This window comes from Pyrus communis, chromosome 6 (assembly GCF_963583255.1).
Source record: "Pyrus communis chromosome 6, drPyrComm1.1, whole genome shotgun sequence".
Classification (NCBI taxonomy): domain Eukaryota; kingdom Viridiplantae; phylum Streptophyta; class Magnoliopsida; order Rosales; family Rosaceae; genus Pyrus; species Pyrus communis.
The window spans coordinates 29,004,834-29,019,783 of record NC_084808.1 but is presented as its reverse complement, the minus strand read 5'-3'; the positions used below and the strand labels follow the sequence as shown (position 1 = coordinate 29,019,783).

General features: G+C 34.6%; 1 protein-coding gene across 6 annotated transcripts; it reads right to left on the bottom strand.

The window, feature by feature from the left end:
- Positions 1-2,908: 2,908 nt before the first annotated feature.
- On the bottom strand, positions 2,909-6,782 carry LOC137737633 (zinc finger protein 4-like). 6 transcript variants are annotated; one of them, XM_068477174.1, is made up of 4 exons: positions 6,498-6,782; positions 6,163-6,250; positions 3,689-4,590; positions 2,909-3,034 (listed from the first exon to the last, which is right to left on the bottom strand). In XM_068477174.1, the coding sequence occupies exon 3, from the start codon at positions 4,479-4,481 to the stop codon at positions 3,717-3,719; it is 765 nt and encodes a 254-aa protein (XP_068333275.1). In that variant the 5' UTR covers positions 4,482-4,590; positions 6,163-6,250; positions 6,498-6,782; the 3' UTR covers positions 2,909-3,034; positions 3,689-3,716. The 6 variants fall into 6 exon arrangements, with proteins under 6 accessions (XP_068333275.1, XP_068333274.1, XP_068333272.1 ...); XM_068477173.1 differs by lacking the exon at positions 2,909-3,034 and having other exon boundaries at positions 3,535-4,598; positions 6,163-6,292; positions 6,498-6,780; XM_068477171.1 differs by lacking the exon at positions 2,909-3,034 and having other exon boundaries at positions 3,535-4,598; positions 6,498-6,780.
- Between the last annotated feature and the right edge of the window lie 8,168 nt (positions 6,783-14,950).

Below are 14,950 nucleotides of genomic sequence, written 5' to 3'. Positions count from 1 at the left end.
GATAACTTATTTTTCTGTATTCTTATTCTTATATTATGACACATGGAGTACTTCTTGAATATTATACACTTTGAAAGTTTTCTCCTTTCCTTCCTGGTAAAGGGTCACAAGTTCAAGAAATTTTCATTTGTACTTGAAACTCTTGTCACGTAAATGTTATAATGAATTAAGAACATTGTTAATAAATTTTACTTTTAAGATAGTACCACAGTCTAATAATATTTTTCTCCATTTATAAAGTTATGGCTCTCATAAACGATGAGTTATATACCCTCCATTATATAAATGTTGTTACAAAGTAAACTGACAATATCAACATACCTCAATTGCCATTTTTCATCGAAAGGAAAGTGTGAAATAAGGAAAATGTCATGGACTTTCTGAAATTTTGGGGACATTAATAATGCAGCTTAACTGCTATCTGAATTCGGAGCTAAGATGTTTTTGGTCAAATGAAATCAAGTTTAACTGTCATGGACTATTTTATGGCAATATTCTGAGACAAATTAAATGCATCAAATCAAAATATATCCCCCGTTTTGGGGTGATTAATCACATTAATGATTGAGATTAACAAAAATTAGGTGCTTCATCGTGTGTTAATTAATCTCAAAGTCAGTTGGAGAACCATATATTCTAGTCACTAATCAAGAATATGGCTTCTGTCAAATCGGAAAACAACTTTGCTCAAAAAGATTGCAAGAATTATTCTTTTGACTTGGAGATGGAATTATAAAATGAGTCACACAATCGCATGAAATTTTATAAGCATATCCTGAAGGTAGTCAACAACATGATTTTGGTATATTGGTGAACTTCTCGAATTCAAAGAATATTAACCAAAGCACATAATCCTTTTTTTTTTTTTATATGAAGGAACAAACTATTATCCTTAAAGACTTCCATTTTATATGACCTTTGATTCTAAACTAAGTGACATACGTTGAAGTTTTATGTTTAAAGTGTTATCTGAACTATCTATTAACATAATAGTCTTTGTGTATGATAACCAATTAGCCTTTTATTTAGTGGTATATTTTTGGCACAGTTGCATCGCTTTCGTGGGCACTGAATATAGACACATAAATTTAGCATCTGTGCATAAGAAATGGTGTATATTGTGATTTTTAAATTTTTTTTAGTGGTGTCGACACATGTTGGCAACCAAGAACAATATTGTTGTAATGAATGTGATATATAATTAATCGGGATAACTTTCGTAAATATCATATCGTCCTAAAAAAGAATAACCAGTATACACGCTAGTGTATCGTAGTTTAATGCCAAAAATATGAGTTGAATTTGCAGAAACTTCACCGATAAAAAGTTTTCAATTTGTTTAGCAGTAGCTACTAGCAAGCTGGCATGAGAAACCCAAACAGTCTAATACTCTAGTGTCGAAGGAGTTGAGATTCTCTCCTGATCATTGTCCTGAGTCCAATGATCAAGAAATTTAGATCATTCAAATTAAATCTAACGGTTGTCATTAACCAATTTCATTAGTCCACCTCACATAAAATAAGGGCCCGAATCCTCCTCTCTTGAACGGTCTGAATTTCTTGATCTTAAGTTCCGGACCGTGAGATCCGGAGTGTATCCCAACTCGTGCAATCTAATACTGAAGTGCTCATTATCCATATATTTTTTTTTTCAGGTTTAGAGTTATGAAAATGATAAAAAGTTTTAGTTTATTTGAATTGAATATGTGCAAGAAAAGTTGACATTTTGTTTCTTTTAAACGTTGCTGTTATCCAGTTAACAGTTTATTGCAGCTGACCAACAACATCATATGCATGCCGTGTCCAAGAGGCAACAAAGTTAGACTTGGTCGATCTGTTGACTCAGTCGACCGTTCTCCTCTCTTGCTAATCCAACATATGTAATGGATTTGGTCATCCACTGTTCTTTTACTTTTGACACCAACAAATACTGTTTTTGTAGGATTATATTCGAACTGTGTTATTCACCACCGCCGGTGAATTCTTACACATTGTTCAGTGATAAAAAATGATTAATCAGATGTTTTTCCTTATTTTTTGCATGAGTTTGTTGACGTAAGTTACTAGGAAGAGGGTGGGAGGGATTCAAAAATTCAAGTGTGCGCTTTAACAATTACTTGATGATTACGATTGCCACGCAGAAAAGTGATTAATAAATATTAAGGACGGGCAAGACATGATTAATTAACTGTTAATTGTAGGACATGATTCCATGAATACATCATCTTAGTACTGATTCATTGTTCGCAAAGAAAGTCATGATATCTTAATTAATTAATCACATGGGCCATGGGAATCTTACAGCAATTAGTGGTTTGGTTAATTTGGTAATTAGCGGTGTAAACCATGTAACGTGGGTTGCTTTTGGTCTAGACACGAAAACGACGTCGAACAGGTAAAACGCGTCCGGCAATCCCATTACCTCATGTCTAGCCATTAACTTTGAATGAAATGATTATAACTTTGTTTTTTTAAAGAGAAGAAATATTAAACTTGAGGAATGACTTGTAGCTTAAGTAGCTAACTATTTTTATCTTGACATGTATTCGAGGCATTGTTTCGTTTTTGCCATTCTTAATATCCTCTCTCTCTCTCTCTCTCTCTCTCTCTCTCTCTCTCTATATATATATAATATTCAAACATTAATTCACGTAATTAATTAACGGTAGAATTTTCATATTTTGTTCTAAAAATAACAGAATTTTCTATGCTACTTTGAAAAATGAGATACTCTAAGTGTTTTAACTGTTAAATTTTTATATAAAAATACAAAAACGAATGATCAAAATACACATAATATCTTATACTCCGAATCATCCTAAATTTTTTTTGAAAAGAAAATATCCATATTGTGCAATCTGAAAGAAAGTGAATGGTTTGACCCTAGATAAAAGTGAGTGAAAGAGTACTGGAAGGAAGGATACGTTATATTGATTGTTTGGCCAAGTTGCATGCATGAGGGAGGGAGGGGGAGAGGGACAAAGTCAACACGGTATTGACTTGTGCGGCTGCGGCTTTCTAAACCCTTTCGTTGTCTGTTTTTATTTTGTCCAAAAAAAAATAATAATCATTTGACATTAATATTCACTTCACACCTTATATCCAAAATTGAATATTGAGATCGGTCACTTAGTATTATGTTGTAGTAATATTTTTTTTTATCTGTAAGTAAAAAGTCTTATGTTAGATTTTCGTTAAAAGATAAATTTGAACATATTATTGATAGCTTATTGTGAGGCTTAACTTACTCCCACACCTTATAGTACAGATAATATCATTTGTTAAAAAAAAAAAAAAAAAAAAAAAGGAATTTTGCAAAGATTGAACGTTGAGATTAAGATTAAAAAGCGTAGCTCTTGGGATCATTTGAACCCGATGACCCCACCTTATCTCCACCATTGGGAACAATTCAACGAAAACTTAATTTCTTGTCAAATTATATTGAGCGTTGCATGAGACTTATAGCTCAAATTGTCAAGAGCATTTACCTGTGCATCTGAGGGGGTTGTTGACCCTTCTTATAATAATTTAAGTGAAGAAAAAGAAGAAAAACATCCTTAATTATGAAGTTAAGAACAAATACAGCCTTAAAACAATTTTTGCATCACGTAAAATTCTCACTGTACAAAGCTAATATTAATACTATTCGATTAATGGCAGCATGCATGCTTAATTAATAGGAAACATACCTCTAATTAAACAGAAGTAACAAAAATCTCAAAGCTTTAGAGATAGATCGGGTGAAGACGAACTTGTACTATTTCTTGGTTCCATGCTTGTTCCTGTATTCATATTTGGATTTTGGGCTAATTGATGACCTCCAGCTTCCTCACCCACCTGTCGGAAACTCCCGGGCCAAAACATGCCCACATCATCCTCGTCCATGAACATCGGCACTCCAAAATAGTCCTGATGAAACCTTGCTACGCCTCTTGTGTCGGGGACAGGGAACCTCTGATGATCTGATGTTATCATTGTGTTTTGGTGCACTGCAGAATGAGCTTGGATACCAAGAGACCGGAACGCTGAAGCGGCAGAACCATGTAAGGGGAGAGATGCCAGGCTAGTATACCTATCTGGAAACATTCCCATACGCATAGCACGCTTGGCCATTGTCCTCTCCCTCTTATGAGCATTCTGATGGCCACCGAGTGCCTGTGAGCTATAGAACTTACGCTTACAGTAGTTGCATGAGAATACCCTTGGGATTGTTCCTTCTGAAGTAGGGGGTGCAACTGCTTCACTGCTAGTCTCCCCCGTGCCCTTCAATTCAGTGTCGCCTGAGCTAAACTGGAGTGTCAAGTCAAGGGAAACAGGTCCGGGATCTTGTTGTTGATGGTTCTGATTTGTGAGGCACGAAGAAGTGGTTGTGCTGTCCTTAGAGGGGTCAGGAGATTCTTCATGCAGAGGTATGCTCGAAGTTACTTGGCCCGTGACTTCTGAATCATTTTCAAATTCCAAGTTCAAGTTTTGTGTTAACATGTTTCAGCAGGACAATGAAGTCAAGGACTTCGTTTCTTCTATATGAGCGTAATCACACGAAGAGTTCAATAAACTTTTCTTAGAGTGTCGTTGTTAGCTTGCCCTTCACCTGCAATCCTGAATGCCAAAATGAGTCATTTTCCATGACATAGTGGGATTCTTTCTTCTTCTCTATTTCATAGCGACAGAATTTGAAATGGAGGATCAATGATGTTAGAAATTGAGGACTCGAGCTCCTTCCTTTTGAGCCGGTTACACGTGTGCCCTAAATGAGAGAAACCAAATGGAAATTATGGAACCACCAAATAATTGAAACCCCTTCGATCTCCACCGTCGATTCCCCACCTCCACAATCGTGACCGTTCCGAGAACATGATGCAGGCAAAATCATGTCTCTTTTCACAGCCACTTGCCACGTAGCGTGAGTGATTGTCAATGGAGCTGCGCTGGTATCTCATTTAGGGCACACGTGTAACCGGCTCAAAAGGAAGGAGCAGGATGCATGTCAAAACACAAAAGAAAACATTTCATGTCGTCTAATAAAGACCAATTAATCGATCATCAACTTAATTATCACAGTCTTGAGAACATTTTAACATACAAAACACATTCCATTGTATCTGCAACTAGGAAATTCGATAGTTGAACATTTTCACATAAAAAATATGATCGACAATGTTCCATCTGCATACTACATAACTGAAACTCATAAAACAATTTTATCAAACACAGTACACAGCTTCCTAGTTCCTATAGAATATGGGGTTTTGCAAGCTCTGAACGTATGAACATTCTCTAAAAGTAATATATTATGACTTGGAAACAGATACGTGGTTTTGGAAACTGAACGGAGCTTGGAAGGCATTGGGATTCAAACGCACAAGGTGTCCAAGAACATATTTGTCACACTGAAGTTATACAAAGATAATTGTGCTCTGGGGTGCCTTTGTGTCTCTTTGGTCAAAGAGGATATCCGTCCTCTAAAAGGCGGGGGAATCATCAGTTATCTCTAAGTAGTCTGAAGCTATAGTGAGGAATCAGTAAACCAACGGCTATTAGTTATCTCTAAGTGGCATTTAAATGGAAAGACGGAACAACAATCCACCAAGTATTGAAGACGAGAGGTTCAAATAATTGGAGAACATGATGAAAATCTAAACCTCCAGGAGCATCACTAAGAATGGAAGAGGAAAGTCAACAAATTAGGAAATCGATATGTTCATATATGCTTCAACAAGTTACCTTAAAACGCAAAGCAAGAACAAATTAACAACGCAATCGCTATTGTTCAGTGTGATTGTAAGTGATAATCACATCATTGGAGTATAACATGTGTGGCCATACATTACAAAAGCTCCGATCGAGGAGACATCCATACTTTCAAGTTGTCAATAATACATAATTCTTCAACATGACAATACTAGTTAGCATATATGAATTTTGTTATCATTGCTTGTCACCTTTCACTTTTGGTAATCTACCACAAACAGTTTAGTTTCCTGTAATAATATGCATCCAAACCAAAAGGTCCAACTTCAGAAAAAAGCATAATCCTTTCTTTATTTTGGGGAAGAGAGAAAAGCCACCAGGAAAATCACAATACAAAGAAAACCAGAAAGCATGGACTGGATGGGTATATACAAAAAAATAAATGAGAAGCACAAAATCAACCAGAACTCACCAGGTATGTACAATTGAATACCAACATGAAATTGGAGACGCGGGGTTAGGCCAGTATGCTTCCCCTTGCACCAAGTTCGAATCGTCCTCTTCGTAGATTAGAGTAGTTTAAAATTTTGTGAGGAAAAATACTAACAAAACTAGAAATTTAGAAAAGATAGCATGTAGTATGTTGAATTGCAGTGATTAAACAGTCAAAAGCCAATAAAAGGAAATCGGATTAAATTATGAGCAGCAACTAACCTTGGACTAAACTGACAGAATTCAAAAGCACACAAAAGCTGCTATAAAAATCAAATCTAGAGAGAGAGAGAGAGAGAAAGAGAGAGTTGATACCTGTATAGTATTGAAGGTGCAGGCGGGCAGGCTAGCTATCAGCTATGGGTTAGGGACATGGGTACTGCCTGTGCGTTCATGTCACTTGGGAAAGTGCAAGCGAAGTACCACCAGCACCACCACAAAGAAAGGACTAAAAACAGGCATCTGGGTTTTTTATTGTGTATTTTGATTTTTACCAGAATAGTAGTGGGTAAAAGAAATTAAAAGAGAAATAAATGAGGATAAGATGAGGGAAGGAAGAGAAAGACACAGAGAAAAGCTGTACAGTTAAGGAAATGGAGTGCCGGATATTTTTGCGAAGGTTTTGAGAATTTGTAAATTATGTTTATTTATTGTATATCGTGTGTTTAGAAATTATTTTAAATATTTTTATTTAAAAATAATATAAATAATATTTTAAAAAAACAAATTACACAATATACGATAAATAAACACAATTTATGAATTTTTAAAATTCTCAACAGTTGTGGTTACTGTTGGGAAAAGAAGGGCTGTGGTTACTGTGGTAGGAGAGAGAGATGGGGACGATGATGGTGTCAAGTCAGACAATTTTACAGAGAGAGAGAGAGTGATAATTCAGATAATATATTGTTAATCACTCTATTTTTGTTGAATTTTGAGCTGCTCTTCCTTCCGGTCCCCAACAGCTGACCTATTAATCAATCAATGAGATGAGATGAGAGAGAAAGACCGAGAGGAGAGAGAGAGAGAAGCAACCAAAGAGACAGAAACAGCAAAGGGGTACTTGGGGTACTTCAAGTCCCGCATAAAAGATATTTGCAGAGACCAGTGTCTCTTTGCTGTTTCTTCTCTTTCTTCTCTTTCAGTTTTAAAACAAGGAAAATATTAAGAAGGTGAAATTTTTTATGAACTTTTTATAAATTATTCGATGCTTTATGTTTTTACACAATTTTCGTATTAATGTTATAAAATTTTATGTAAAAAATATGAAGTGACTAAAAATTCATAAAGAATTTTGTTTTAAAAAAGTCTGATTATTATTTATCTTCAAACAAAATAGGCAGATAGTTATAAGTTCATATCATCGACACATACATGGATATTTCTTATTTTTATCCCATTTGCCTGTTTTTTTATTTAATTTGTTTTTATCATTTTATAAATACATGTACTTACCTTAAATGTGGGTCCACAAATATCTTGCAAGATCTCATCTTGATTTGTGAAATGACCGAACTAGATCACAAAAATGATTAAAAAAAAAAGGCGATGTTTTTCTTGAAATTCGATAACAACATTGTCGGAAGATAGATTTTTCAGTGTGATCAAAACACGTATATTATGTATTCTGATACATATGATGAGATATATGTGCTAAAAGGTTAATCGTTTAAAAAATAAAATTTCCCATCATTTATATAAAAACACATGATGTATTACTCATGAACCGATCATAATAAAAATTTTCTCCCGTTAGGATAGTAAGTTTTAAATGAATCAAATTTTCATCACTGCTCGTTGTTTCTTAATTATTTATGACACATGATGTATTACTTTGTGTTAGGTTTATATTGAAAAATATCTCCAACTTAACTGCTCACCCCTTTCACTAACTCCAAAACCTTTAAAAAATACCAAATAATAAAGAAATGGCCGACCACTTGAACGTGGCGCTGACACGTGTAATCCACGACAAGAAAAGTTGTAATAGTCTCCACTTCCTGTAGAGAAATTTTTTAATATACCAAAACACATTCTTATACAATAATTGTGTAATACAATTGGTTGAAGTTTTTTTATTTAATTACTTGTATCATTTTGATGACGATAAAAAAAAAAAAAAATTATATCATGACATTTAATGTAACGATCATGTTCCCACAAAATATCTCCTCCCTTAGGTTGGCGGTAGAAACCAGAAAGAGCACTGAGCACCATAATTTAAATATAATAATTGTGAGATTAAAGCACGTTACTGTTTGTTTAGTGTGTGATTTCGATTTGTATTATTTTTTTAATATGCTTCGAGCTCTTAACCATTATTCTAATATCTGCTTCCTGTTTGATTTATACTTTTATGTTCTATGATTAACAATTTAACACATGGGTTTTTGGCAAAACAAAACGTTACTCAAAACTCTGGCCTAGGAAGAAAAAAGCACTTTGGGCTTTTACAAAAAGTATTTTATCACTGGGCTCATAATTGAGGTGACAGAAACTAAGGCTAAGTATCATGTACATTATGCGTTTGCAAAAAAATAAATAAATAATTGTTTGGTTGGATGAGATTATCGTCAAGATTACAAAGTTGGGCTAGTGGCTCAATACTGTACTAATTTAACCACTTACATAGTTCGAGAAATGTAGATTTTATCATAATAGTTTTATGTGCAATTAACAGTAGAACCATTCAAATATAAGTAATTTTATTCTATCAAGTTTTTATGTGCGGTTGCATGCTTCAACAAACATGAAGACTAACATGCCATTGACGAGCTACATATAATGGTCAACAAACTTCTTCGGTGTATCCTACTAATGTGGCACTTATGTTAGGAATGATCAACGTGAGCTAAATGAGATCAAAATACAGAAAAATATTATATTTATACTAAAAATGCTCTACAAGTGGTATAGCAGATATTTTCGACCTGATAACTCTTCAGACCAGCATGAAACGAGTGAGATACACTTAAACTTTTGTCTATGAGGGTCGTGTACGGTGTCCCTATCCCAAGTTTTATGTGTTCCTACCCTAAGTTTTAAGAGATTTTAACGAAAAAATTATGATACAGTGTATTTTAACAAAAAATCATATTTTTATATTAAAAAATCAATTTTTATATTATTTATTTTATTTTTATCGTTAAAACTTAAAATTTTCAAGTATTTTTAATTAATTTCCCTCTAGTTTTACTGAAACGGTGAGTGGAATATTTAGTCATGACTTTTATCATCAAACTTTTGGGTACTAGTGAGTAGTGATAGAGCCAAGTACACAACAGAACACTGCAATTCTGAAATCTCCAGATGCACTAATTGCAAATCTCCTGGTCAAGGTCAAGCCACCCGTCACCTGCCATCCCCACATCCACTTGCGTGTGAAGCAGAGCAGGAAAATGGCAGAGATGACAAATTTAAAAGCCACGGCTGACGCATTCACATCTGTCCATTTCGGTGCAAGAAATGTGCTATCTACACAATTCTATTTATTTCTCATATATTTTTTTATTAATTTTTATTATTTAATTTTCTTTTATTTATTCGATTGGACAGTTGAAAATTACAAAGATATGTTAAAAGTAAAAAATAATGTAGATATCATACCCCTTCGTGTAAATGAAACCCCAAAGAGTTACAGTAATGATCTAGAAAGAATGTGTTGAGAAATATTATAAAAATTGAATTAAAAACATAAGATAACAAAAAATATACAAATAATCATATTTCGAAAGAGTCTAATTAGCATTTCTGCCATGGATTCAGAAATGTGGTGAACCTCCTTCGTGCAGATTCTTATCTTGTGGCCATGACTTGCGCTGCAGTCTACAGTAGTGTGTCTGGTCAAATACTGCATGCAACCCACTGACTTACAGGCCGAAAATTGCAACTCGTGACTCTAAAATATGCAAGTTCAACTAAGTCATCTAATTAATCACTAATTTAACAAGCCAACATTAATTTAATAATTTCAAGCCCAACCAATATGATAATAAATTTTTAATTATAACATAAATACGAATGATATATTATGTGTTTTATGTAAATAAGAGTAAATTTTATTTTTTAAGTTATTCATTTTTTTAACACACATATCTCATCATTTATATAATAACACATGATATATCATCTCGTGTGCCGATCACATTGAAAAATCTTTCCAACATGACAAAGATGTGAAAAAGAACGTAAATTTAAAGCTTTATTTACATATTCCGGTGCAAATAAATTTACATCCCATAATTAAAAAAAAATAAATATAAGTACTCATTTCAAGGCATTTTGCTTGCCCTTGTACAGGCCGACAAGCTTCTATTTAGCCCAACCACTAATTATCACTTGATCTTAATTACGAAAGTCACAAATGGAAAATGCAAGTACTCAACTCAAGCGATATGTTATTTTCAACTCTCATCTTGATAGATTTTTTAGTGTACTTGGAACATAATGTTGTACACTATGTGTTATAAATATTGAGAAACATATTTTAAAATATGACATAATCAATCTTATCGTTCACTTATAATATAACACGTGTTGTATAGTTATACCATCATATATTTCGGATACACAAATATTTCCCATCATGTATCTCAGCTAGTTTCTTGGACATATTCTTACAATCTCACAAGAATGCCAATTAATTAATTTGGTTACTTAAAGACTTTGATATTCTTGCTTTGACTAGCTATATGCTTTTGCCCCACTAATTAATGGGGTATCTTCTTGTCGCAATACTAATCATTTTTATCTTGCTTTGGCAGTTGACTATGAGATTTGCTACGTTAATATTCCTAATCTTTTCATCTAGAATCTCTTATCTCGTTATTATTCTAAGATCATAAACAATAAGATGAGATTAATTAACAGCCACCCTTAACTATATACCACAATTAATTATCATTTTGAGCCGGAATAGTTATTTAATACTTTAGCATTTGAGGTAAACATTTTCGTTCAAATTTAATAAAATTTCTTATCTTTTGACACATTTTTTAAATAGAACACCTTATTGTACTAGGTATAAAACGTCAATAATGATTGGTTAAGTTGATAAGGATTGTTCTATTTGATAGATCAAGACCTTAGGTTCAAATTCCGTTGCTGATAATTTCTCTTGATGAGTGATTTGTAAACACAAAAAAGAGAAACTAAGACTTGGGGTATGCTCTTGTCTAAAAATTGAGTAACCTCCCTTCCCCTAAGCTTTTTGTAATAATAAAGAAAAAAGATGATAACGTCCGAGATCGATAAAGTGATTGAATTGCATATGGGGAATATCTATATATCACTAGCTACAAAACTGTTAAGAAATGTGGGAACAATTTGCATTTCAATTATATAACAAGCTAACAACTGTGACATCTTCTACAAAAATAAAAAATAAAAAAGCTAATTTACTTGGACAAAACTGAGTTTATCAAGAGTTAGATGCATGCATAATAAACAAACAGTTGCAGTAGTAGTAGTATCATTGCACATGCAAATCCAGGGTTTAACGATTTAAATATATTGGTGTGCAGGAGTCCCAGATGCAATGAACCTTTGAAGCACTAAATCTTTGCCAGATTTTGTGTTGTTTGATCATGTGCAGCGCCCATCAGTATTAACATTTAGAAATCATTTCTATTTAGATTGAAAAATTAGCTTGGGAAATCAAGCGAATGTTGTTATACCAAATAAATATCAAAGTCACTATAAATATGTATCATCGTCGCACAATCAGCGAAATCATTCAGACTCTCAAGGCTACCTACAATTCACAAAATAAAATTTGATTAGCAAAAAATGATTTAGAAGTAAGTTTAACTAGTTTGCTTGCATATATAATTCCTTTTTCTTAACTTTCTCGGTCATCCTAGAAAATCATGGGCAATATGAAACATGAATTTTCACCTAGTTAAAAAAAATACAAAAATCAAGATCTAATGGTTAAAACATTGAATTTCATACTCTTTTAACTTTTTATACGAAACATAATGCATCTGGCTAGCTAGCTGGGGACCTGAAATGAAAGCATCAAATGGCTCAGTGAAACCAAATTTAGGGCACCACGTACAACAACACATGCAGAAGGCAGAAGTAGTACTCCAGTAATGCGTACGGTACCAGTACTTGTTAGTGCTAGCTGCAGCATGCAAGGCATGGCATGGGACTCGACTCGACTCCCATTGGGATGCAAATGCAAATGGAAATGGAAATGAAATGCTTTTATTAGGTCGATTATCTACCTAGATCGGGAATCAGGCGAGGTGGATAGATAGAGCCTAGAGAGAGGAAAGCCAAGAAAAAAGAGCACTCAGAGTCCACCATAAAGAAGAAGAAGCACCTGACAGGACTGGACTGGCCTGGCCTTGGGAGGGTGAGGGACGGGGATGGCATGGCATGCATGGCATTGGCAGGACTCAGGAGTGGGGAGGGAGGGACACGATATGATCATTTAATTGAACAAAGAAAGAAAATTAGACTGTTTTGTTTGGGATAGAAAGTGATGGGTGTGGGCTTCACGTTCACTACCAGACCACATGACATGGCCGACAGACACACACACACTTTGAGTGGCAGAAAAAGATAGATTATGGCCTCAAAGGACAAGCACGTTTTATGTTAATAATTTATAAATTTTGTTCTAATTATTATTATATTACAAGTACGAAACATCACAATGACAATATATTCATATTAGGAATATTGCTTTCAACTGTAAAACCTTTGTTAACTTATTTAACTATATTTTTCACACGTTATTAATATTATTTATAAATTCGAAATCTCAAATTTAACGGAGTTTCATACCTAATAGTAATAGCCATTGACGATTGCTAGAGGACAAACCAAAGCCCCGACCTCTCGTCTTAAAATATTTCAAACATAGAATATAAGTGTAAATGGAAAGGGTCCCCGTGCAAAAACCAGCATCGACTACTATTTAAGTATCATTTCAAATCAGAAACGTGTGTGAGGACTTTTGTTTCATTCCAAAAACAATTCTCATATCAATTAACAACTGAATCTAATAACAAAACATTCATCTCCAAAACTTACAATTTTTTTTTTACTTCCAAAACTTACAATTATGATCTTGAAGAAAAAACTATGACTTGAGAAATAAAAATATCATTTAAAAATATAATTTAGGAAATTATTTATAAAACTCCAAAAAATCATTGTGAGCTTTTATTTACATGAAAGTTTTATTGTATATTTTTTGTTTGAATAGAAAATTTATAATATATTAGAAAATATAAAACACGTTGAATTTAGAGACCGTTAGAGCATCTCCAACAACCAAGCGAAATGAGGTTGGTTGGCTACTTTAACAAAAAATGCAGAAAAATCAAACTTCAACACTCTAGCTAAATGACTAGCTATCTTAACTTTGTGAACAATAACTAGATAAATTTAGTTAGGAGGATAGAGAAATTTAAATTTTTGCTACACATTAAAAATTATAAAATTTCATTGTTTATAAGCTTCAAAAAAAGAAAAAGTGTGACATCCCGTCCCGGGATTATTAAACGCACGTGTGAAATTACCTTTTTGCCCTTAGGTTGTTTTGTCACGTTGTGGGTTGTTTTGTGTGGTGTGGCATGTGTTGGACCACACACACACACACTCACACACACAGCCACTCTTCCCCTCCCTCTGTCTCTCTTCCCCGTGCCTCTCTCTTCCTTCCCGTTATCACCATACGTACGGACAAACACCAAAACCACCCAAACCATCACGGATCGAGGAAACCAAGGACACCATTCAACTCGTGAGGACAAGGGGAGCACGACCATAGCATTTTCAGGTAAGAACTTCGACGTTTTCACGTCGATATCGCGAGGTCCGTTTTGAGCACTGTTCATGCAACATTAATTTACTTAGTTTTTGGACATTTGAAGCTTGTAGGTGTGTTGGTGAGGTCCTAAGGAGCGTCGGAGTAGCTCGTTGGACGAATTTGGACGTCGGGAAGGCCTAGTTCGAAGTTGGCCGGTTTTTGAGTTTTGAGACAGGTATGATCGCGTAACTTTTAGCCTTTAAAAGTGGTCCATCGTGATTCTACTAGTTTAGGGCTTTCTTTTGGTCCAAGAATCATAGAAAACGGTTGAGAAACGAAGGAGAATAGTTAGTTTAAAGTTTTTCCCAGTTTCCGGCGACCGGAGTCCGGCGAGGGTAGGCCGGAGAAGAAAGGGGAATATTCCGTCAAGTTTGACGGAATATTCCTAACGGCAGTGACGGTATCCGGTTAGATTTGACGGAATATTCCGTCAGTTTAACGGAATATTCCTGACGGCGTCTGTTGACACCGTCAGTGTGCCTGGCACGTGGCCGCGCGTGGGGGGCGCGTAGGTCCGTGCCTGTGCTGGCGCGTGGGGGCGCGTGCGGGGTCCAAAATTTTTTCTAAAAATATGGTTGTGACCCTGAGGTTGTGTAGAGCACGTGGGTATATTCATTTGTCCATTTTGAGCAATGTATGAGAAGTTATTACGAGAAACGGGTTATGTGCTTTAAAGTTAACGTTTTTATAGTTGTTTCGCATTTAGGTGACACGTACCCAGAGGACGAGCGTGCACACGCGAGGCAGGGGGGCTACGACCCTTCTACATACCAGTGAGTGGGCTTTTGTTTTCCGTATATACCTATATACATTTATATTCCCAGAAATTGATTTAAAAAGGGTTATTTGCCTTATGCCATGCATATTATTATTATCGTTTATGCATCATCACATTTATTAGTAGTGGCATGCATATACATATTTATATGTGGGTGCTGTGGAG

What these genes read in the sequence shown, in the direction of transcription:
- LOC137737633 (XM_068477174.1), bottom strand. Translation starts at nt 4,481, where the DNA reads ATGTTAACACAAAACTTGAACTTGGAATTTGAAAATGATTCAGAAGTC.